Below are 24,642 nucleotides of genomic sequence, written 5' to 3' on the forward strand. Positions count from 1 at the left end.
GGTCCACTGGCACCTACCTGTAATCCGGGCTACTCCACTGGGGAGGCTGAGGCAGAAGGATCACAAGTTCAAGGTTACCCTCAGCAACTTAAGAGACCCTGTCTCAAAATAAATAAAAAGGGCTGGGGGTGTGGCTCAGTGGTGCAGCACCCTGGTGTCATCCCTGGTACTAGGAGAAAGACAAGGCAAGGCGAGGTGGAGGCACCAGGTGACTCCAGCAATGCCCACGTCAGCCAAGAGCTGGTGCTCACGGTGGACAGACCGAGGAACACAGCAGAGACGGGTGGACATGGCGCCTCAGAACAGGGCGGGCTGCACACACACAGGCTTGGACATGCAGGCCACCCTCTGTGCTCACTCAGGGACTCTGAGCCCCCGGACACTTGGGATTCTTATCCTTTTCCTGGTATCCCTCAATAGGTGTTCTTCCACACAAACCAACCACCTCTGCCAGGCTGGGACGTGGCCCAGAGGCAGAGCGCTTGCCCTGCCTGCCCCAGGCCCTGGGGTAAATTCCCAGCTGGGAACAACCACCCAAACCCTGCTGACCACAGGAAACAAACAGAGCTCAGGACCCTGGGTTCTGGAAATGAAGCGTCTGAATGACTCAGAAAATGCGAATCACAGTCTTACACATGAAGGTGCTCCGTGCTCTCTTTCAAGGAATGAAAGCCCAAGGCTTCAGGACTCAGAAATGCAGATGGCCCCTGGAGGCGGGCGGTCAGGATTCCCAGGAGATGGGGCTTCAGAGGATTTTGCTTCTTCAGCTTATACCTGTTAAAAACAAGTGAACAAACAAACAAAACTCAATAAAACACGACCTTTGTACAGAGACAAAGCTGTTTTCAAGGAGACAGACGGATGCTGTGTCGCTGGGGCTCGTCCTGCACACACAGGACGAGGACAGAGCCCTGGAGTCATGGCTGCAAAGTGGCCCATGAAGGGAAAGGACACAGCAGGTGGGAGGAGACCTTTCTGAAGCTTGAAGCGAGCTGCTCCGTTCTGGGCATCTGAAATTCTTCACAGTGAAGCCGGAGCTCTGGCCAAGGTCAGTTACTTCAAGGGTGGCCTGAACCCACCTGCCTGGACGCCGCTTGGCAAGGCCCTGAGTCTGGGAGTCCGGTGCTCTGGGCTGAGCCTGGGAATCTGCCTCACTCAGCGCGAGCGTCTCTCACCCCAGGCCTTCTCTGCAGGGCTAGGTGACCCCACAGTTACTTCTCTTCCTTACCTTGTCTTAGTGAAGGAGGAGGGACAGGAGGAAGGAGGGACAGGAGGGGGAGGGGACGGGAGGGAGGGGGCGGAGAAGGGGGGCAGGAGGGAAGAGGGATGGGAGGAGGGAGACAGGAGGGTGGAAGGACTGAAGGAGGGGGTCAGGAGGGCAGGGGCGGGAGGCTGGAGGGGCTCTGAGTTTCCATGTTCTCCACTGGTTTGTATCAAGAAGGGAAATGTAGGAGGCTGAGTGGGGAGGCCAGCCCTCCCTTGGTACTGATGTTTCAGGTTTTAGTTGCTTTTTCTTCCACACTTGCCACTGGATGTCACCGAGTAAGCACCTCAGAGTTTATTCTGGTCAATGAAATGTCCCAGAATTATTGTGGAAATAATTAGTAGTGAAGATCTTTTTCGTTTTTTCTTTCTTTTTTGGACTGGGGATTCAACCCAGGGGTGTTCCACCATTGAGCAACCTCCCCAGCTTTTCTTGTTTTGGCCTAGAACTTGCGATCCTCCTGCCTCAACCTCCTGAGTCCCAGGGCTGACAGGCCTGTGCCACCATGCCTGGCTGGAAGCGTATTTTAAAATTCAGTTCTCGGGCTGGGGATGTGGCTCAAGTGGTAGCGCGCTCGCCTGGCATGCGTGCGGCCGGGGTTCGATCCTCAGCACCACATACAAACAAAGATGTTGTGTCCGCCAATAACTAAATAAATATTTAAAAAAAAAAATTCAGTTCTCTTCACTAAAATTGCTCAAGCTGTGCACAGGGTGTAGAGACCGAAGCCTCAGCCGTTCTTGGGTTTCACAATTGTGTCCGAGTATCTGATGCTTCCTTTTGGAAATTTAAGCCTGACTCAGTCACAAAGGGAACCAGGGAACAGATACTGATTTAGGCCTAAATTCAACCCAGAGGATGGCATGTGCTCCTCTTGGGAGGTTGGAGGAAAGGAAAATGCTACAAGAAGCGACACCTTGAAGGGCTTCCAAACCCGCCTGTGGGCCTTGATGCCACTGTACCAGTGTCCTGGCCCTGAGCTGGCCACAGCACAGACCGGCTTTAGTGCAGGCAGACAGCCTCTGACCCAGAGCTGCAGGGACCCCTTCTCCTTCCTGGGACACAGAGGCCCACTTGGAACTCCAGTGGGGTGGCCGCAGGAGAGAGGAAGGTGGGGACTCCCGCATCCCACGCCTTCCTTCTAGGACCACTGGAGAACGTCAGCTGAGAGGCTAAGTACAAAGGCAGGCATGGCGGGGCACCCTGTCGCCCAGTGACACGGGAGACTGAGGCAGGAGGATTCCAAGCTCAAGGCCAGCCTCAGCCCCTCAGGAAGACCCTATCTCAAAATTTGAAAAAAAAAAAAAAAAAAGAGGGGGGGATGCTGGGATGTAGCTCAGTGGTTGAGAACTCCTGGATTTAATACTCAGCATCAAAGAAATTAAGAGTAGGCTGGGGCTGCAGTTCAGTAGCAGAGCACTTGCCTCGCACACGTGAGGCACTGGGTTCCATACTTAGAACCACATAAATAAAATAAATGATAAAAAAGTTAAGAGTAAGGAAGAGAACTTGGTGGATGAGACAAAGCAGTTATTCCCAGTGGTGTCTGAATTTTTTCCTGCTTATGAACAGAGAAAATAGTGAATGCTTTATCACAAGCCGTTAGGTCTATTAGGTCACACCAATTAGAAACTCCTTCAAAGACAGCAGGAGAGGCATCAGTCACTGCATAAAGGAACTCATATTAAAAGGAAAAATGTAATGATACCAAAAAGCTTCCCTATCAATTTCCTCAGCTGGGGTCAGAAAATGTGATCCTATGTTCCAAACTGAAAAATTACAGATACTGCTTATAACCACCTGGGGTGGGTGGGCCCAAGTTTTGAGTTGAGTTCAAAAGAAGTTCCTGTTTTTAAAACCTGTTTGGAAACACCTGGCTGACCACGCAGATCAGCTGACGGGATCCATTCCTGCTTCTAAGACAACTGTAGTGCAGCCTCTCTTCCCTCTTTTTTTATTGGTACCAGGGACTGAACTCAGAGGCACTCGATCACTGAGCCTCATCCCAGCCCTATTTCGTATTTTATTTAGACACAGGGTCTCACTGAGTTGCTTAGTGCCTTGCTTTTGGTGAGGCTGGCTTTGAACTCACGACCCTCCTGCCTCAGCCTCTCAAGCTGCTGGGATTACAGGCGTGTGCCACTGTACCTGACTCCTCCCCCTTCGTGACTGTGGCTGTGAGGTTCCTGGCTGGCTGGCAATGTCAGTTATTCCCACTGTGGGACTGGGGCTTTGGAGCACCAGAGCACCAAAGCCCGGCTCTCAAACTCAGCTGGGGACAGCACTGTGCACTCTGCCTCACCGCAGGACCTCTGGCAGACACTGGCTCAAGCACAACAAACACACGCACACACTGGAGTATAACAGGTGAGCTTTTTTTTTTTTAATAGTTCATAAGCCTTAAAAAGTATCCTCTCCAGATTATAAAAGGTTAGTTAAAACTGTTTAATAGGAACAATCTTGGACAAGCAGAAATAGCTCTGATTTGGAAGATGACAGCAACATATGACTGAGAGAATCCGCAGGGATCGTGCAGTCTGGGCCTCCCTCGGCCTCTCCCCTGCAACGCTGCTGTCTGGCGTGCTGCTCTCCACGGCACAGGCCACCTCAGCTCTCCACCAGGCTTCAACTCTGCTTTAAAAATAGGTTTTCTTCTTCAGTGTAGTGGAAATGCCCCTCGAGCAGTCACCGCGGCCCCTGCTCAGCACAGGTGCAGAACAGCTTTGTTGATCTCTGGGTTTGTCCAGTCATTCCGAATGTCATCGAGGTGGTTATCGAAATCCACGAGCGTCTCGTAGGACCGGCTGTCCAGGAGTGAGGCTGAGATCCTCTGCGCCTCAGGCCAATCCTCACAGTAGTCACTGCGGGTCAGACATGGAGAGGTCAGCCTCTAGCAGGCACCTCCACAGCGTCTGGGGAAGACCAGCCCCCCCCCACCGCCCCGTGTTGTATAAAAAACAGGAGGGAGTTGGGAAGCTTGGCAGTGTAAATGCACAGAGTAGACGCAAAGCACCCTGCACACGAAATGCTGAAAACCAGAGGCAGGAAGACTGCAGCACCACCCAGGCTCCCCTCGGCTCGGGGGCCTCAGGGCCCAGTCTCACTCCTCCCGGAGCTGGGGAATGCGTCACCCGCGGGGATGGGCACTCACTGGTGTGGGTCTCTGCACCGCCACCTGTTCTCCTGCTGCTCATACACATGGATCGTGGGTGCCACACAGTCCATCGTAAACCTGGTGTTGTCCACCTGAGCACGAGGTGAAGGACACAGCATGAACAGGGCAGGTGTGAGGACAGACACCACTTCTCCCTCCCTCCTGCCCAGAACTCTGCAGGAATCAGGGCTGCAAACAGCTCACCCCTTCCTCCCCAGGGAGGGAAGTGCTGGCTGTCCTAACAGGAGGGTCCTCACCTCTGCATGGGCACCTGACACCTGGAAGCACCCAGAACATGGCCTGCTGCCTCCACCCCACTCTGTGTTCTGGACTCATGGGTTGGGTGTGGCCTAGAATCTGCACTTCTAACGGGCTTCCAGGTGGTGGTGGCAGGGGGACCTCACTGTAAGGACCTGAACTGAAAAGACCCTCTCTGGATATCCTTGTGCTGTGTGGGCAGCGGTACCCAAACCACAGTGCAGGGGGAGGGTGCTACAGGAGGTAATGGCGGCCCTGGAGGAGCGGGTGGGAGAGCCACCCAAGGAATGCACAGAGATGCTCCACAGGTACAGCCCCGCCAGCAGAGCCAAGCGGCTTACCATGATGAGAGCAGTGTCACTGAAGCCCTCGGCGATCCTGGAGGCCACCTTCTCCGCGACCTGGTTTGGACTACAGACAAGAGCCAGTGAGTTCTACCCCATTCTCGTCCATACCATCTGACACTGTTATGTCCATATAAGCATGTCACCACCACTCAGAGCTAACCAGCAATGACAGAAAGGATAATGCAGATGACAGGCTGTTTGCTGGCCCCACGGAGGTGACCATGGGCACCTTGTCCGAAGCCGGTCCTGCTTCCCTTCTCCTGCAAGCCCTTCTAGGGGGAGCTGGAGGACTGCTTCTGAGCAGGAAGGCTCCCGAGCCTGGTGGAGAGCTGCCTGAGCAGCAGAGGAACCCCGCTGCTGGGCACTCCCAGTGGTGCCAGCCCCTGCCTCTGTCCACCACCAGACCAGGCATCTACTGCAACAAGTCACAGAGATCTCATGGCTGCAGGCAACCCAGTCATCTTAAACTTTGTTTTTAAAGTCATAAGCCATTCCACATGTTCTCGAAGACCACGAGCCTGCCAAGTGCTGGCCCTGGCCACCCAACCTTGATAAGTGATGCTGTCTACCTCACGTCAACAGAGCTAATTATGGAGTGGCTCCCAGGCATCTTGCTGCCTCCAGTTATGCTTCTGCCCTGTCTCAAGAGGGGCTTCGTGCCCCCAGCCCACCCACTCTGGCCTTCTCTTGGGGCTGTGTTCATATCCTCTCTCTGCTCATAGCTCCAGCTCTGCCTTTAATCTTTTTATTTCAACTGGTTCCCTCTCGCCACCACCCATCTGGCTTGCTCCCCACAACCCCATTTCTTAAAACTTCTCCCATCAGTCGGGCTCCTGCTCCCTGTGTGCTGCCAGCTCTATGCCATCTGCTGATGGGCACCTGAGGCTACCAACTCTGCGAATCCCCTCAAGCTTCCCTGCTGAAGCCACCTCTGAGGACGCCGTCTGTTGGTGCTGCTGCCTTCGGGTGCCTACCCCTGTTCCTGATCCTGCCTCCTCCCTCTCCCTGCTGCCCCTTTAGCTCAGGCCATCGCTGTGGCACCAGCTTCGAAACGGCTTTCTGACTGTCCCCCAATTTCTAGGCACTTCTTGACAAGCACATCCTGAAAACACTTCTTGGGTCAACTTTCCTAAAGGGAACTGGTGCGGTGCCTGTTGTGGCCACGTCCCTGCAGACACTGCTCCCTCACCTGTGCACTCACGGCTGCTGCTCTCAGGGGTAGGCTCAGGCTGCCTCTCCTACAGGGAAGACCGACCCTGGTGTGGAGGGTCGGGAGCTGGCCTGAAGGCTGCCCTACTCACACTGTACCCATCTGGCCTTCTAGGCCCAGCCCTGCTTATTAAATTCTGTCCTCTCCACCCCCATAAAGCCTGGCCAGAAGGGCCTGGGTCAGGTCCTCTCCCTCTGCAGGCTCTGAGGCTCTAAGATGTTCCAACATGGGGGCTTGTAGGCAGTTTCTTTTTTATATATCTTATTTTCCCTGCACAGTTTCAGCTTGAGTAGGGACTGAGCTATATATGAATCTTAATAACCATAAAAATACACTGTGAGTTCATTTAAAGAAACATGCTATAGGGGCTGAGGGTAGCTCAGGGGTAGAGTGTTTGCCTAGTACATGCAAGGTCATGGGTTCAATCCCCACAGCACCATGAATAAAATAAAATAATAAAAAGGAAATACATGATAGTTATAATCCTTTCCTTGTGACTGGGCTAAAACAAGCAGATTAATATCATTTTATGGAAACAATTTCATCTGATTATTCCGCTTTCAATTTGAAGGGATGCAGCAAGTGTACAACTGACAAGAAGAAAAAAATGGGAGCTATGGGCAGGTTTCCAGGGGACCCACTGTGGTGCGCAGGAACTCAGCACCAGGCCAGTTCCCGGCTAAGTGAGAAGGGGCAGGGAGTGATGTTCCGCAGCTCGAGGGCAAGTGGCAAGCAGCTCTCCACGCCCCTGCTGGCCTGCAGGTCCTGCTAAGCTTGTCCTCAGCACTCAGCACGTCATGCCAGCCCTGACTTTTACTGGGAAGGGAGTGAAGAAATATTTGTGAAAAACAAGAACTGCCATTTCAGATGCCCATGACTCAAATCTAAAATTTACACTTTTGATGGCTGGGGATACGGCTCAGTTGGTAGAGTGTTTGCTTCGCATGCACAAGGCCCCGGCTCAATTCCCAGCACCCCCTTCCCAAATACACACACACACACACACACACACACACAATTAGTGAACTGTCGATGTATTTGAAAGGATTGCCTATTTTGTTTACTTTTTTGGTGTCATACTCTTTTTATTCTTAAGTACTGGTCTACCATGCCCACTCCTCAATGTTAGACCACCATACTATACCACTCACACCAGTCATTTGTTTTCTACTGGTCTGCCTAAGTCAGCTGCCACAGAAAATGCAGGCACCCTGAGGGCAGAGCCCACCTAGTGGTGCCTTCACCAGGAGGCCCAAAGCCAGTGCCACACACAACTGGCAGCTACATTTTGAAACTGAAAGCTTTTTCTTGAGCATTCTCTCCAGGCCAGGGCAGGGTACTGAACCATTCCCACATGAAATGTTAATTATGCCAGGTACATGCAGTGGTGCATGCCTGAAATCCCAGCAAGTTGCGAGGCTGAGGCAGGCGGATCCCAAGTTCAAGGCCAGCTGGGCCACTTAATGAGACCCTCTCTTAAAAAACAAAAGGGCTGGGAGTTTGGCTTAGTGAGAAAGTGTCCCTGGGTTCAATTCCCAGTATCACCAAACACAATAAAATGATATAAAATGTTAATTATTAAGCAAAACACAGGCAATCACGAGATGACAGAATAAAACTTGATATATTGATTTTAGTTTAGGAAGCATTAAAACATCAACCAGTCTTTTAAAAAGTAATCATAGCACAGTGCAGTGGCCACTGTGAACCGGACACAAGGTTCGACGGGTACGTGTTATCTCACCCTGTCCTCAAAGCTCTACCACAGAGCCCAATGAATGGCCTAGGATTTGAATTCAACTCTGCCTCCAAATCTCATGCCCTGAGACGCTGTTAACCGGGTGACATTTCTAGAAAAGAAGCAAGTTTTTCAGGTAAAAGTGAGCAGCGTGGAAGAGTGAAGGGACCATGACCCCAGCTCCTGACTTCCAAGCTGCGTAGCCTCTGTGAAGCTACTGTCCCAAGCCCCTTCACCTGCACACGATGAGGATCCAAAGGGGGCAGCCCCACAGGCTTCCTCCTCTGAGCCCAGCAACGGCAGGGGTGGGTGTAATACTCAGGTCTGGGAGAGACTTGTGGGGTCACTAACCTCTCCAGCACCCTCAGCTAAGGTTCCAATGCTCCCCACGGGCAGGCCTGACCAGTGGAGGTGAGCACATGAGCTTCAAGATCCATGGCTGGGGATGCAAAGCCTCCTAGGTGGGCGGGGAAGGGGCCAGGACTTTGTGAGGCACAGGGAAATCCCAGAGGCCAAATGGCAGAAAACAGTCCTGGCAAGGTGGTTCCAGGCAGAGCTGGAAGTCGGTCAGGACAGCAGCAGGAAGATAAGACAGGCCGTGAGCCAGACGTCTCCTGCACAAAGGAGAGGACCAGGGAGCCTGGGCGTGTAGGCCGCGGCCTCCTCGGGTCAGGGAGGCATCCATGCTACCTGACAATCCCTCTTGCCCATTCTCCTTTCCCATCTGTGGGAGCAGCCAAAGGAGACACAGTGTGGTCCAGGCGAGCCCCTGGCCAAGGACAGCTCCTAACTCCTCACAGAATGAAGTTCAAATGCTTTTAGCACGGGGAACCCTCAGGTTCAGCCCACCCACCTGCACAGCCTGGCACATCCCTCCTTGTGGTACAAGCTGTCCTGCCCCACTCCTGCCTTGCTCCCACCTGTCTTCATCCTGCAGTCTCCTGGCCAAAAACGCTCCGGCCCTCTGGTCTCCAGGACTGCCCTGAAGCCCCTCTCTGGGGCTTCCTGGGCGATGCCACTGCGTGTGAGTCCTCCTGGCTCTTGCTGCCACGGTGCTCCTCACCTCCTGGCCCAGGGTCTGCTCCCACACCATAGGACTTTCACACTCAACTAGCCACAGCAGGCAGGACGGGGGTTTCACCTGACCTAGCATGGAGCTGGCCTACGTGGGGTCCACACCTTGTCAATCTTTCCATGAGACAAGGACCAAAATGGACATGGTCCTAAGGGCGTGCTCACTCATGGATGGATAAGCAGACAGAGTCACCAACACAGAGGGCAGATGAAATCACAAAGGAGGTCCCAGAAGGACTGAGGTCCACGAGGGATGCCCTGAAGCAAGAGAGGCACTGGGCTCAGGGAAGAGCAGAGGCTGGGGAGAGCTGGCGAGTTCATGTGCCCGGGTGCCTCTGTGTTCTGAGCCACCAGCAGGAGTCTGGACAGACTCCACATGAGCCCGCGTCTTTCTGATCACCCACCTCCCCCAGTGCTGTGCCAGGACCCAGTCCAAGGAGGGCCACATGGTTAAGCCTCTCCAGTGCTACTATGCCTCACAGGTGGGCAAGCTTGGTCGCTAGCTTTCTGATTTACTTCCAGAGTGCTTTTGAGGGCACCCTACGGCAAAAGTGGACCCCGCTCCAGAGGCCTTCAATGCATCCGAGTCTCTGGACTCTGGGTCTGTCAGCTGTACCTGACAAGGTAGGAAATCCCGTTGCATACTGTGGGGGCACTTTCCAGGCGCCCCTGGCTTCAGCCAAAGGAAGCCTATGGAGGCCATCAGAGAAGAGAGATGTCAGATCTGTGTGTGGCCCAAGCACAAAGCTAGCTGGCTGCTGGCCACATCCCTTAGCCAAATGGCATTACCCAGCTCCTTTCTTACAAGCCTTGGAGGAGAAGGGACAGTGACGCCTCTTGTTGCTAGGTTTGTCAACACATGTTCTATTGTGAGCTCTCCTAGGTACAGCCCACCCCTTTAGAGGCAGCTCAGGTAGGAATGTGTCCCCTGTTTTCTCTCAGGACCCAGGCCCATGCAGACAGTCGACTTCTCAGGTGAGTGAGAACCCTGATGGGGAAATCTCTGGTTAAAAGGAGCTAGGAGACAATTAGGGCAGCAAAGACCACATGTCCATCATAGCATCAGACCCAAGCGCCCAAGCCTAGAGCTGCCTGTTCATCCCCCTCCTGGCTTGGACTTGGGAGGCAGCAGGCTGCAGGCAACAGAAAGCGGGGCCCCTGACTGCTTTCACTGAGTGAATACCTCCAAGCAAAACAAAGACGACACGACACAGAATCCCAGAGTTAATCTAAATGTTTATGACTTCTGTTGTTTGGAAGCATCTGCACGGCAGTGACTGACCTTCACACACCATCAACACACACGGAGGGTGGGGGGCACAGCTCTGACTGCACACTGGAGCCTACGCCTCCACAGCAGGCTCCTGACAGCACTGCCTGGCCAGCCTGCTGGGGTTCGTACCACATACCTGGCGTCCTTCACTCGTTCATTAGCTTGATAATAACCAGCAATCACGTAGCTATTATCTTTGCACCATGAATCGATCTGAAAGAGGAGCACAAATTGGGAAGATGAATGACTTTCACTTAAATATAGAATCTCAATAACCACAGAAGACCCTCCCTTAAGTGCTGGGATAAGACATGACATAATCCTGGCACCCTTCCCCCCAGAAGAAAGGCCACGATGGTGAGATGGAAAAACCAAGTCTCAACCTGGCCTGGTGGTGCCGTGAGCTCTTAGGAGGCTGAGCAGAAGGCTCACATGATTGAGGTCAGCCAGGACAACTTAGCAAGACCATGTCTCAAACACAAACAAAAACCAAATCACAGAGGCCAGGGGGACAGAAGGAAGAGGGCCTCCGACAGTGCGCTGTGCTGGCTAGAGGGCCACTGGGCTTGCTGGAGGGAGACCCCTTGTTGACAGGCCCTGGGTGATTGCAGCACTGTGGGGAGCTACTCACCTTCTCTTATGATACACAGTAGTGGGCATTCTGGGGCAAGCACAGGCCTTGCCATCACCCAAACAGCCCTTCACAGCGGAGGGAACTAAAGCTCAGAGGCCCAGGACACAGATCCCAGCACTCAGCCACACGGAGAGATGCCCTGCACTGGGCATGGGGCACATGGGCAGGCAGCGGGCACAAGCACACACACCAAGTCCTGGCAGTTTGCTCACAAACGGAAGCCTGGCAGACTTTGAAGTTTCTGTTCTGTTTTTTTTTTTTCTGTTGTTGTTATTATTTTTGGTACCAGGGATTGAACCCAGGGGCGCTTAACCACTGAGCCACATCCCCAGCCCTATTTTATATTTTATTTAGAGACAGGGTCTTGCTGAGTTGCTTAGGGCCTCGACAAGTTGAGGCTGGCTTTGAATTCTTGATCCCCCTGCCTCAGCCTCCCAGCCACTGGGACAGGTGTGAGCCACTGTGCCCCGCCTCTGTTCTGTTTTTTTTTTTTTTCTCTTGGGTATTAGGGATTGAACTCAGGGGGCACTAGACTACTGAGCCACATCCCCAGCCCTATTTTGTACTTTATTTAGAGACCGGGTCTCTCTGAGTTGTTTAGCACCTCGCTTTTGCTGAGGCTGGCTTTGAACTCACGCTCCTCCTGCCTCAGCTTCTCGAGCCACTGGGATGACAGGCGTGTGCCCCATACCCTGCCTCTGCTCTGTTCTAATACATGGCTCTTCTCTTGTCAGATTCAGCCTCAGGTCTAATGCCATTATTAAAAACTACAAAAGGTCATCTGGCTTTGCCATAATGGCACTTTAAATATACTGCAGTAAATGCTATTTTTGTTCTGCAGATGAGGAAATAAGATGGATACCTCTCTTTTTTTTTGTAGTGAATTAACTGGTTAAAAATATGTGTCTGTATAAACGTGACCCTAATGCCATTTCCTCAATTCTGGGTCCCTACCCAGTCTGCCTCATGACCAAAAGCAGATACTACATGACAGATCTGGTCTACGGGTCCCTGGCTCGAACAAGGATGTGAACACTTCTGGTCTCCTATGAGCTCACAGATTACCATATTGGGTCAAAACCAGGGCTCCCTGAACCGACTGGACATTCTGGTCATCCACCCAGAAGATCAGGGTAATGTGCCCAGAATATTTAGAATGGCTCCACCACCGAGACTGTGCTGCAAATCACTCCAAACTAAGCACATTTGTCTCTGCTGCCTCTTAAGGGAATAGGTTCTAGAAACTCTCTTGCTGCTTAGAACAATTTCTTCTATTTTTTCCCTCAAACTTATCTCAATGTAGCATCAAGGGCCTCACTCTAAATTTCGGATTTGGCCGTATTCCCTGAACTCAAACCTGCACAATGAGCTGGCCCTTTGGCGGAGTGCACCCAGGCTGTTTTCAATCAAAGCTGGCCTCTGGAGTATGTCCTCACTGGAGGTGACCCTTGCCTCTGCCCACTTCTCCAGGGCAGGCTGTCCTTATTTCCAGGTCAGTTGGTTACCCTTTATTTCCCTACTGCCCTGGAGCAAAGTACCCAAACCTAGTGGCTTAGAACAGCACAAATTTTTTATCTTACAGGTCAGAAGTCTGGAACAGGTGAGCAGGCCTGGTTCCTTTGGAGACCTGGGGACCCTGTTTTTGGCAGGTGCCTACACTCCTGGGCTCATGGCCACACCATTGCCTTCTGCCTCCACCTTCATTTGACCTCCTGCTCTCCCCTTGTAAGGGCCCTTGTGGGCTTCCGTGGAGAATCCAGGATAATCTCTCTACCCGGTGGCCCTTTCGTTAATCCTGCCTGTGAAGTCCTGTTAGCCATGTGAGGCCTGGAGATTAGAATGTGGACATCTTTTGGTGGGGGGTCTTATTCCGCTGACCACAGCTGAGCTACATTCACTCTAAGGGTGTGAAAAATGCCTTTGCTGATGACAACATCCTGAGGACCCCCGGCAGCAGTCTTTAATGCACAGTCCCTTTCCTTGGATGAGGCCAAAGGCTCCAGACTTGCCCCCTTACCCCACCCCTCACAAACATACATATCACCCTGTATGGCCCCAGAACAGAGACAGGGCTGACACAGATGAGGGCTCCTGCAACAAATACAGCACACACCCCAACCTACATTCTGCCTGCAGAACGCAAATTCCTATGTGAAAAACCCCAACAAGAGTCCATCCAAATTCCAGCAGAAAAACAATGTCATGACCTGGAACATCTAGAGCTCTTGAGGTCAGGTCACAATGGCTCTGGCTTGGCTTTGAGAACTTTTCAATGACCCAAACAACAACCTAGTCAACGTCTTAGATGCTGATGACTGAGATAGAAAATGGGCTAAGCCACCAGAGGTCACAGAAGCAGGGTAAGTTTTAAGGATAGGGGAAGGGTTAGCTGGGCGTGGTGGCCCAGGCCTGAAATCCCAGGAACTCAGGCAGCCAAGGCAGGAGGATTGCAAGTTTGAAGCTAGTCTCAGTAACTTAGAGTGAGACAGTTCCAAAATACAAATTCAAAGGGTTGGGGCTGGGGTTGTGGCTCAGTGGTGAAGTGCTTGCCTGGCATGTGTGAGGCACAAGGTGTGATCCTTAGCACCACATAAAATAAAGAAAACAAAGGTATTGTGTCCATCTACAACTAAAAGCAGGGGTGGTGGTGCGCTGGGGATACAGCTGAGTGGTTAAGCACCCCGGGCTCAATCCCCAGTACCAAAAAAGGGAAGAGTTTTCTCTGGTAGCCTAGAATGTGGACTAGACATTAGGTGAGTGGCTTGCAATGAGGGAGCTGGTGTGAGAAGCGAGCTGGACAGGTGGAGGTGGGGCAGGCCAGCCTGGGGTGACCTTGGAACTCTGAAGGGCTCATCCAGGAAGAGCTGGGGTGGGTGTAAGTGGCAGCCTACATGAGGGAACTTGTTCCCTCCCACATGGTGCAAGACAAAGTGAAACTGTTTGTTCCACCTCTGCTCCCAATGACTGTGCTTCTCCCTTCCTGGCCTTGATGTAGGACACCTCATGCCTTGGCCATGCATCTTATGAAAACTTAAAATGAAAATACAAGTTCAGAGCAAATTTAAAGTTCTGTGAAACTTGTCAGTTTAGTAAAACTATCCTGAATACAGTGCCAATCACTCGGGCACTTCACTTCTCAAAGGGAAAGGACACTTGCACCTTGGCATGCGCCTGCTCTAGACCAACCCCTTCATTAGACCCTGCACAGAGAAAGTGTTCTCTCTGCAAGCTTGCTCATGCTTTGCACGTGAGTCACTCTAATCTTCTGAGCACTGTCACCTGTGCCAGGTAACTATACAGTAGCTATCGAATAGAAAAGCCAGGTCCTGGCAAGACAGCCACTCTGGGGGCACCATATCCACCAAGTAGAGGTTACTGTGAGGCCCTCCTGTGTGTAGGACAGCAGGCCCTGGCGCTCAGGAGTAGGGGGGCTGTGGGTCTTACTTAAATTCGAGAGCACCTCAAGGCCACCCATCTATTTTGGGGATGAAAAGGACCTCCATCTAAAAGAAAAGAGCTGAGGATTGAACCTAGGCCTTGCATGTGCTAGGAGGTAAATGGGATGGGGAGGGAGGGCGAAGTACTGAAAGGGGGACCTGGAGCAGCCGCACATAAATCCTGGGGCTGCACAGGGGGTGGAGAGCTGGACAACAGCAGCGGAGCACAGCAGCACAGAGCAGGAGCACGGGGAGGCAGCAGAAGAGTTCTGGCCTCAGCCCTTGGCAACAGTGAGAAACCACAGAGAGCTGCCCCAGAGGCAGAAATGAAACTGAGGGGAACGGACAGAGAGCTTAGAGAAACAGCAGGTTGATGTGAGTTTTCCTACTCACATTTTATCGGTTTTTGCCATTAGAAATAATTCTTTCACTACCTACGTCAAAGAGCCATAAGGATAAATAACAGGCATAAGTACTTAAAAAAATAAAAAACGATTTTTTAAAAATGGAAAATTATAATGAAAAGCCTTTCAAAGGAATCTAATGTTGTCCTCTGATGGACTGCATTTCGTCAGTCTTACCCACTTATCAAAAATAATTCCATATGGATTAGAAAAGAGCTGCATGGATGAAAAGTTCAAGGCCGGCCTGGGCAGCTTAGTAAGATTCCACACCTCAAGGGGAAAAAGGGGGCTGGGGATGTCGCTCAATGGTAGGGCACTTTCCAGGCATGCACGAGGCCCTGGGTTCCATTCCCAGTACTGGAAGGAAGGCAGGAAAGGAAAAAACAAAACAAAGAGAAGAAAGAGCCATGAGATTATGGCTGTGTTCATAAAACAGTTGCACAGATTTAGCTGCTTTATCCAAAATTTGTCTCCTATAGCAAATATGCTGATAAACCATAGCTCCAAAACCTGACACTCTTCATGGCTTTTAGGCTATATGGTCACTTGGTCAAAGAGTAAATAATATAAATTTAAATGGCTTAATTTTAACATAAAATTTTTGAATGGGGTGAAACTGTGGATTTTCCTCCATGACTCCTGAGAAGCACCTCATCTGTACTGGACGGGCATCTTTTTCATATCTGTCAACTGCTGAAGCTATGCCCCAAAGTTTTGGAGAACATAAGAAAAATCAGCATAAACAACCACTGTTCAGAGGACAAAACCTGCGGTCTCTGACTGAGAGGAGGTCACTGCAGGAAGTCTAACTTGGACATGATGCTGCCAGAGAGGAAACTCTCACAATGAAAGGAGCACCTGGACTGGCAGTCTGCAGCCAGAGTGCGACAGGCTGGGAAGTAGAATCAAAGGGGCCCTGAAGGCGATATCTATACATGCATGCGACACAAGTGGCTGGGCTTGAGAATCGAGGCCCTCTTTGAGCGTCTTCTTCCCCAGCTAAGTGGCTTGGGAGGCAGCCCTGCTCCTTGGGGAAGGTTTCAGTGAAGGTGACTCAAATGGTTGTTTACGTTACTATGCTCAGTTCTCTCAGGTACTGAATCCGCACACCAGAACAGGAATGTAACCTTTTTAAAAAAAATATTTATTTGTCTTTTAGTTGTAACTGAACACAATATCTTTATTTTATTTATTTATATGTGGTGCTGAGGATTGAACCCAGGGCCTCACATGTGCTAGGTGAGGGTGCTGAGCCACAAGCCCAGCCCCGTGCTGAAGAATTCCTAATTGTCACTGGACATCCCCAGTGAAGTTCCAGTTCTTAAGACAGGACTTTCCTCTGACCTTCTGGCTCCTCCTCTGTCCACCCCACAAAAGTGAGGCCAGGCTTCTCACAGCACAAGACCTCATGGCCTCAGGCACTGTGAGGCTCCTGGCTCACAAAGACCATCTGCTGCCCAGAGCTCCAGGCCCATTTTACCCGACAGCACAAGGGTAATTTGACACGTGAGCATGTCAAATTCAACGTGTTCCACCTGTCATCCAACAGACTGATCACATTGGTCCTTCTGCCCCAAATTTACTCCCTTCCCTGCCTGGGTCTGCCAGGCCTGGTCCACTATTGCTTGTCCCTGTCTCAGGGCTGCCTGACTGTCCTGACTCCGCTGACTTCTCTCTCGAATTTCTCCCTTTATTTAGTTCCACCTGTGGCATTTCTTCTTTGGTGCAGTACTTGTCAGTTTGTACTAAGCGAATACTGCCCCGACCGGCAGCCATACGCCTCCCCAGCACAGGCCTGGTACAAAGCAGAGCGCAAAACACATTTGTGTTGGACTGCATAACCCTACACATGACCGATACTGCTGAAGCTAGAACCCTGCAAGTCGAAGCATCTCAAGATCCAATCAGCCTGCAATTCCCTCGATAACAGAACAATTAAGAGTGCTGGTTAGAAAGATCTGGATTAACACATGCACTCCTGTTCCCCAGAGATGTTTTAAGTACCCATAACACATTTCTTCAGGAACTAAAATGGCTGAGTTTATAAATATCCTCAACTTTTCCATCTCCTGCTCAGAAATGATGACTCAGTTTCACAGCCTCAAAGCTGTGCCCAGTAACCTTAAGATGATGGCGTGGAAGGCACCTCATGCTTGCCAGGAATTTGCTTTGGTGTCATAATTAGGTCAACTACGAAAGGGACCCATTTTATTTGCTGGGAGGCATAGGCAAGGACTCCTACCTACACTTTCTCAAACTTTTCCTCTTGCGTCAATTAACTGGCATGTGTTGGCATCACAGTTCACAGTACAGGAAAAGCAGCACCTCGGCCCGGGTGGGCGGGTTGAGGCTAGAGTTCACTTCCCCTCCGAGTGCCCACAAGTCGATGGGACGTGTAGACGTTCTCCCCTTGGTTCATCCTAGTACCCGAAAGCTGCGACCTGAGGCCAGCCAGGGCGAGCTTCCGGCACCGCGGCCCTCGTGCCCACCCGACCAGGCTCCGCACAGAGAGACCCAGAGCCCGGCGCCGGGGGTGCCTGTGCCCCTGCTTAATGCCACAAAAACCCTTTAGCTTTAAACCCTCGGGGGCATTCTAGGTAAGTCGCCGCCACCACGGGCACTTGTCCTCCTGGCCCAGGGCGCAGGCACCCTCCGAGGCGGCAAGGCCCGAGATGCCAGCGCCGCCCTCTGCTCGCGGCCCCGGGGCGCCCACCTGCCAGGGCGCCGGCGACACCCGACGGGCCCGCGGAGCGCAGGGGGACTCGCGGCCTTCCCGCGCTTACCAGGGTGAGGGCCACCTCCAGCATGGGCGCCAGGGCCAGCGTGCCGTGGAAGAGGGGGATGCAGTCCACGAAGAGGGTGTGGGGGGCGCCCGGGCCGCCCAGCGGCAGGTGCTCCTTGCGCGGCTTCTGCTTCTCGGCCACCAGCAGCCCGTTGACGGCGCAGTGCGGGTACTTGGCGCCGTGCAGCAGCATCTTGCAGTAGGCCTGGGTGGTCAGCTTCACCCCGGGCATGCTGAGCCCGGCGGCCCCGCACCGCGGCCGGCCGCGCGGCGCCTCCGCCGACAGGCAGGACGAGGCGGCGGCGACCCCTGGCGCGGACGCGGGCTGGCGGCCCCACAGGCCGGCCGCTTCCGCCCCTCACCGGCCGCCGCCCCGACGCGGCTCGCCCTCCTCGCCGGCCCGCCGGAAAGCGGCCTCGCCAGCGCCTGCCGGAAAGCAGCACGGCCCGGCGTTTCGCGACGTTCGCGGCGCTGCGGCCTCCGCGCGGCTGGGCGCGGGCGGGGCTTCTCGGTTCCCGTGGTGCCCCGCGGCGTGGCTCGCTCTTCCGGCCAGGGCCTCGGTCTTCCGGTCACGGGCAGCCGGGGCGCAGAGGGCGGTCGCGGCGGTCGCGGCGGCGCAGGTGAGTGTGGGGCGGCCGGCGCTGGGCCGCGAGCCGGGTGGCTCGTGGGGTCGTGGGTCGGAGGGCCTGCGCGCTTCGGCCGGCAGCCGGCGCCCGCGTGGGACGGCGGGCAGACTGGGGCGCGGTGACATTGAGGCCTGTCCCCGGGGCTGTGGGCTCGGGGTCCTTCCGGCGGCGGCCTCGGTGCGGGCCCTGAGCGCCTGGCCGGGCCGCACCCGCCTCTCCGCCGCCTGGCGCGCGGGCCTCGGGCTCTGACCTTGTGGCGCCCGCTGCGAGGCGCGGGCCGCGGGGAGGAGGGCCCGCTGCCCTGCGGCCTCGGCCGCTTCCTTCTCCACGTCCGCGCGACCCCGGGTGACGCGGTGGCCTCCGGCGCTGCCCTCCCCGCCCGGCTCCCGCGAACGGCGGGCTGGGTCCTGACGTCGCGCCGGTTTCTTTGCCCTGGGGGGACATTTTCAAGGGCTTCGCGAGCCTTCTGGTCGCCCTGCAGGACGAGCGCAGGTGCAGTGTGGATGCGACGGAGCCGTGTAGGTGGGCCCGAGTCCAGGGCCCCGGGAGCGGGTCATCGAGGTCGTCCGTTGTCCGCAGGGCTGGAAGCGGGCCAGGGCCACGTTTGGCGTCTCTGCCCGCTGCGATCCGTGCACCGGGAGGTTTTTCAGTACTGCTCGATTGCGGGCCTGTGCCACTCCTGTGAGCGCTACCTTTTCCCCAGAGACCGAGCTTGTCTTGGTAGCACAGCATCTTACTGTCTTATAGCATTTCCAGTTATTTTTAATTTTTTTCTTCTCATATTTTAAGAAGGCTGATTTTCTGTTAATTGCCCAGAACAAGTATATGTTATGGCACTTGGGTTTATCATGGAGCTCTGTAAAAATGTACTACCAAAAATACTTCATGTTACTTTGTGAATTAGGATCATTTTACAGAGAATGGATCATTATGTTGGATAGAAGCAAAAAAAAAAAAAAAAAAAAAAAGAATTGGATTCACTTCCAAAGTGCCAGTGCCCTGGGGCAAAAAGATGGCTTATCCCTAATGTGTGTTTGCCCTCATTCATAGAGAAGGTATATGGTTTTTTTTTTCTTCCAGAATGTTGGCTACCAGGGTCTTTAGCCTAATTGGCAAGCGAGCCATTTCCACCTCTGTGTGTGCACGAGCACATGGTAAGTCTGACTTTTCTTTTAAATGGGCTGAGCTATTTTAGTTTGCTCCTGCTGTGTACCGGGCCCTGTGCTGGGGTTTCAGGGATGCCTATGATCTTGGTCTTGGAGTTGCAGGACTGCAGGGGGATATGGATATTTCAGCAGGGATTATATTGAGGTCTATTTATGAATCATGTTAAATATTAGTGGGGGGTCCTTGCTTATGTTGTTATTTCCCCCTTTTCCTTTCTGGTTTTTCAGGTTCCAGTTCCACCCCTTTCAAGAGGTCTCACTACATCTGACTTTAGTGACCCCCCTACCCCGACTTCTGTTTACCCAGTAGAGGCACTGGAAGCAAAAGAGCTTGGATGTCCACCTGAGCTGGGTTGGAATCCTATTTCTATCATGACTAGCTACTTAAGTTTAAGTTTAAGAATCTCACCTGAAATATATAGAGAGGTTAGTTCTGTGCCTGGCATATAACCAGTTGTCACCCACAGCTGGAGTGGAGGGAGCTCAGCTCCACCAGATCTCCTGCAGAGACCCATCCTGGTTGAGGACAGGAACACAGAAATTCTTTAGAATGTGGAATCCTTTTGCTTTTCTATCCCTTTTTTAGAAAAAGAATTTTTGGTGTTTGAGCCTTTGCTTTCCTCTTTCATTTCCTGGGGAATCAGGCCCAAGGCTCTGAAGAGCCCAGGAGATTGTGAATTGGCTGTTCTTGTTTTAAAATATGCTGTTTTATGGCTAGTGTGCTCCAAGGCTCTGAGACTTTATGTCTTTATAACAGCTTTATGAGATGTAGTTCACTGACAGATTCATCTAATTAAACTGGTCTTTAGACTGTTCACTGATAGGTGCCATTGTTTCTGCTGTTGAATCTAGAACATTCTCATCGGTCCAGTTTGTATCTATTTCAATAACTCTTAACAGCTAGAGACTTTGGATGGGGGCGTGCTGAAGTTGGTAAGCTTTCTAGTCTGCTGTTTTAATTGGGAACTAGTTCTGGCCATTTTCACTCCAGATCCTTTTGGGGTGGGGGCAAGTGCATTTATGTAAGTGTGCCGGTGGTCTGCTGGCTTGGGATCAGCACCTGGAGGAGCTGCACTGTTGCTCAAGGCTCAGTGTCTTATTGCACGACTGTGTGACTTGGGAGCCTTTAACCATGTGGCTGAGCTGGTGGAGGGGGAGCAGGGCTTTGTCTCTCCAGACCAGTTTGGGACATAAATTGATCTTGCAGCAGAACAGAACTGGAGAAGCGCTGTCAGTGGGGATCCTGAAGTGAAAACAGCTTCGTCTTCTGTCCTGCGCTGTGCCTGCAAAACACAGTACAGGCGCATTTTAAGCAGAGTGAGGGGTCTGCAGGCAGATCTTTCCTCCTCCTACTCGCGATAGCTAGGTTTTACCCAGCCAGAAGTTTTTGCCTGTTTAGTTGCACACATGTGATTCACGTGTGTACATGATTTACGTTTTTCAAAAGGAAAACAAAAATAGCACCAGCCTTTCTGTGACCCACTGAGTGCTTGATTCCTGTGCCTGTGGTTCTAGGACCGCTTCATTCACTTAGTGCCATGGCCTGTCTCCTGCACAGGAGCATTTCTGTCATGTAGTTTACACAATTTGTATCTTGTTTTTCCCCACTTCTAGAATGTGGTCTTTGATTGGCTCACCGATAATCCCATACATCTAGAGCCACACTTAGCAGGCAGTAGGTGCTTGGTAAGTTGGTGAAGAATGAGTAGGAGACTCTGATGCCCTTTCTAAAGGGTTGGCGCAACTTCTGAGCCAGTCCTCAGTTGGGCACAGTGATCCCCATAATGCTGCTGCCATGGCCCCTTTTCCTGTACCTAGGTTTCTGAGCTTGGAACGCTTGTTCTTCTGCCTTTCATGTTGCCTTTGTTCTTATCAGTTTGAGTCCCTTGCAGTAGGGCCCTCCTGGGTCCATTCTCCCATCCAGGCAGGGAGCCCTGTCCAGCTCTTGTGATAACTGCTACAGGAAGTGGTGCCAGGGTCCATTAGCGGTTGAATGAAGTGGTGCCAGGGTTCATGCTGTGTATCATGCTTCCACTTCACCACGAGCCACCGTTCTCATCCAGATGTCTACCCCATGTGCTTCCAGGGAGCGTGGTGAAGAGCGATGACTTTGCTCTGCCCAGTTATGTCGACCGGCGTGACTACCCCTTGCCTGACGTGGCCCATGTCAGGCAGCTGTCCGCTAGCCAGAAGGCCCTGAAGGAGAAGGAGAAGGCCTCCTGGAGCAACCTGACCAGGGACGAGAAAGTTGAGTGTGGGTATCAAAGGGCAGGCTGGCACACCCAGCAGCACCGGGCAGCGCGTGGCGTGGATTGCTTATTGAGCACTGCTGGGTTCTCGCTGACTGTCCTGGGGCCCCAGCTCCCTGGGGAGGGGTGGAGGGTGTAGCTGCAGCCTCAGAGTAGACATGGTGGGTAGGACTTAGCTTAAATGTAAATTGTGGCAAGAAGACCCCTATAAGTCTCTGTTCCTTATGAAAGGGGCCTGGAAAGAATGTCACAGAGCAGACCCTCACATGGATCCAAAGGAAACGTCATCCCTTCATCCGTCCTCCCCTCAGGTGCTGTCGTGAGGGCGTGTGTGCACATGCAGGGGTGTTAGGGCCAAGGCTGCGCTGTCACCCTCAGCTCCTTGTTTTCTCCCTTGGCTGTGCCATGGGGAGGGGGTGAGCCCTGTGGAGGAGGGATGTGGCCACTTCAGGCTCTTTATGTCTGCAAATGGCTCTTCCTTCTGTCCCAGTGTATCGTATTCAGTTCAACGAGAGCTTTGCTGAGATGAACAGGGGCACCAACGAGTGGAAGACTGTGGTGGGCGCAGCCATGTTCTTCATCGGCTTCACCGCCCTCATTCTGATCTGGGAGAAGCGCTATGGTGAGTACAGTGTTGCGCCCAGGGCAGCCCCCACCCGCAGTGCCCAGTAGTGTGCTGGCAGGACCTGCACACTGCCTTGGAGCCAGAGGTGGGCATTTGCGTTCCAGGGTCCATCCCAGGGTGGTGTTCGGTGTCTGGGGACCTTGAAGCGGTAGGAGGTTGGTTTTAAGCTGGAGTGACCGTTCATGGTTCGACTTCCTGTGTGAGCGAGTACTTGCTGCTTTGAGCAGCCTGCCACCACCTCTCAGTGGCAGCTCAATGGCTCACAGCCAGGTATCCGGAGATGCCTGGCAGGCTCTGGTCCGGTTGGCTCTGGGTCGCGGTGCTGCACCTCAGCTGAAGCCCGAGCCCCAGGCACCCCTCCCGCAGCTTCCGCCTTTTGAGAGTGCATTCCTGTGCTTCAGGTTTGAGTGGGGATGTGGTGAATGGCACGCCAGCCTTGTCTGGTCTCCCCGGTGCCATCGGCCCCGAGTGTCTTGTGCTAGCCTGGGGTCCTTGCTGCAGATGCCTGTGGAGATGTGCTCCAGTTTAATGATCTTACTGCTGACCTTTTGTAAACAGGAATGATTTTAAAAACATCAGGCCTTGTCAGTGCCCAGAAGCACAGCCTTTGAGTGAGAGTGGAGTTGAGTGGAGAGTGGCTTTGTGCTAGTGGCCTGAAAGGGGACCTAACCTCTGTGAGGCACTGGGTGGGCAGCCTGTGAGGACAGTCGTCCTCATATAGTGGTTTTGAACCGCAGTGTACGGCCCCATCCCGCACACCTTTGATGAAGAGTGGGTGGCCATGCAGACCAAGAGGATGCTGGACATGAAGGTCAGCCCCATCCAGGGCTTCTCCGCCAAGTGGGACTATGACAAGAATGAGTGGAAGAAGTGAGAGCCTGCTGCTCACATGCTGGTCACTTCAAGTTCCTCTGCATCTTTACTGGAAACCCATTACGTCAAACAGAACCAGTGCTAATAAATGACGAGTTACGTGGAATCCGTGTGGTTTCTTGGATGGTAGCTGAATGAAAGTGTATTTAAAACTCTAGGTTCTCTCAGGCATCCGGAGTAATGTATTGTGGGTGTAAAGTAAATGGCAGAAAGCTTGTGTCTTAAATTGTACAAGGGGATGTTACATAAAAACTTAGAGTCTAAAAAAAAAAAAAAAACTTAGAGTCTATGATGTGGGGCTTTTTAAAACTTTCTTGTTTTTGAGACAGTCTTTGTTAAGTTGCCCAGGCTGGTCTTGAACTTGTGATCAGCCTCCTGATTTGCTGGGATTATAGTTGTACACCAATGTGCCCTGTAATGTTGAGGGTTTTTTTTGGTGGGGGGAGGGTATTGGGATTGAACTCGGAGCACTTGACCACTGAGCCACATCCCCAGCCCTATTTTGTGTTTTATTTAGAGACAGGGTCTCACTGAGTTGCTTAGTGCCTCACTTTTGCTAAGGCTGACTTTGAACTCAGGATCCTCCTGTCTCAGTCTCCTGAGCCATTGGGATTACAGGCGTGTGCCACTCCTCGTTTTGAGTTTTGACAGATTTTCAGTAAAATCTCATTGGTTAGCCAGACCAACAGAAATTCCCGTGAGCCACTTTTTTTTTTTTTAAACATTGTTTTAGTTGTAGGTGGACACAATACCTTTATTTTCTATGTGATGCTGAGGATCAAACCCAGGGCATCATATATACTAGGTGAGCACTTTGTCACGGAGTCACAATCCCAGCTCCCATGAGACACTTTTTCCTGGGACTGTCTCTTGAAATTGTCCCCATTGGCTGGACTGTGAGGTGACTGCCCTTATGCATAGGGTAGGCCAGATCATGAACTCCCTGACTGAGGTCTAGGTAATGGATTTGGTGGCCTTGGCTGACTTATGGCTGCTCAATTTCAACGTCTCTACTTTCACCTTAAAAGGCAGCAGTAGGGATGGGGTTGCTCCCTGGTGAGTGCTGGCCCAGCGTGCTGGAGGCCCTGGGTTCCAGCGGTGTAATGAGCATCATCCCTGCCTCCGGCCAGACCCCTGAAGACTCAACCCTGTTGCCCTCTCCCTGTCTGGAGATGTGCTAGGAGAAGCAGGAGGAGTGCTTGAACAGAGATGGTAAGCTGATGGTAGCAGGGGTGGCTGGTGCAAAGGGTCTCCTGCCTGCATTGGATAGGAGGGAGACTGGCAGGACAGGGTGACCCTAGGGAAGCCTGGCTATAGGGGCAAGCCGGGTTGGGCTCTTTGCTTGACCATTGGGACTGCCTGGAAAAGGGCCTGGGGCCTCTCAAGAGGTTTCCAGAGCATGCTGTTAGCCCTGTTCACTGGTCTGCTGCTGCCCTGAAAGGCCCTGATCCCCCTTCTCAAAGGGCCTGCAGACGTGCATGTGGAGGAAGTGCTGGGGTCTCGCTGTGGGGACCAGGTGGTGCCAGCT

At 52.7% G+C, this 24,642-nt stretch overlaps 2 protein-coding genes across 3 annotated transcripts; one reads left to right on the forward strand and one right to left on the reverse strand.

Annotated features, from left to right (window-relative positions):
* Positions 1–3,625: 3,625 nt before the first annotated feature.
* On the reverse strand, positions 3,626–17,920 carry Emc8 (ER membrane protein complex subunit 8). Of its 2 annotated transcripts, XM_046434420.2 has the most exons (5): positions 17,577–17,896; positions 10,455–10,531; positions 5,018–5,087; positions 4,416–4,510; positions 3,626–4,125 (listed from the first exon to the last, which is right to left on the reverse strand). In XM_046434420.2, exons 1-5 carry the CDS (start codon positions 17,805–17,807, stop codon positions 3,966–3,968), a joined length of 633 nt encoding a protein of 210 aa, XP_046290376.1. In that variant the 5' UTR covers positions 17,808–17,896; the 3' UTR covers positions 3,626–3,965. The 2 variants fall into 2 exon arrangements, with proteins under 2 accessions (XP_046290376.1, XP_046290377.1); XM_046434421.2 differs by lacking the exon at positions 4,416–4,510 and having other exon boundaries at positions 3,990–4,125; positions 17,577–17,920.
* A 152-nt stretch (positions 17,921–18,072) lies between these two features.
* LOC124086324 (cytochrome c oxidase subunit 4 isoform 1, mitochondrial) lies at positions 18,073–23,220 on the forward strand. The gene is made up of 5 exons (XM_046434422.2): positions 18,073–18,195; positions 19,282–19,355; positions 21,454–21,621; positions 22,107–22,238; positions 22,979–23,220. Exons 2-5 carry the CDS (start codon positions 19,283–19,285, stop codon positions 23,113–23,115), a joined length of 510 nt encoding a protein of 169 aa, XP_046290378.1. The 5' UTR covers positions 18,073–18,195; position 19,282; the 3' UTR covers positions 23,116–23,220.
* Positions 23,221–24,642: the final 1,422 nt, after the last annotated feature.

The sequence above is a fragment of the Marmota monax genome, unplaced genomic scaffold, assembly GCF_021218885.2.
Source record: "Marmota monax isolate L192 unplaced genomic scaffold, Marmota_monax_Labrador192_F-V1.1 WCK01_AAM20220418_F8-fsc00024, whole genome shotgun sequence".
NCBI classification, from domain to species: Eukaryota; Metazoa; Chordata; class Mammalia; order Rodentia; family Sciuridae; genus Marmota; species Marmota monax.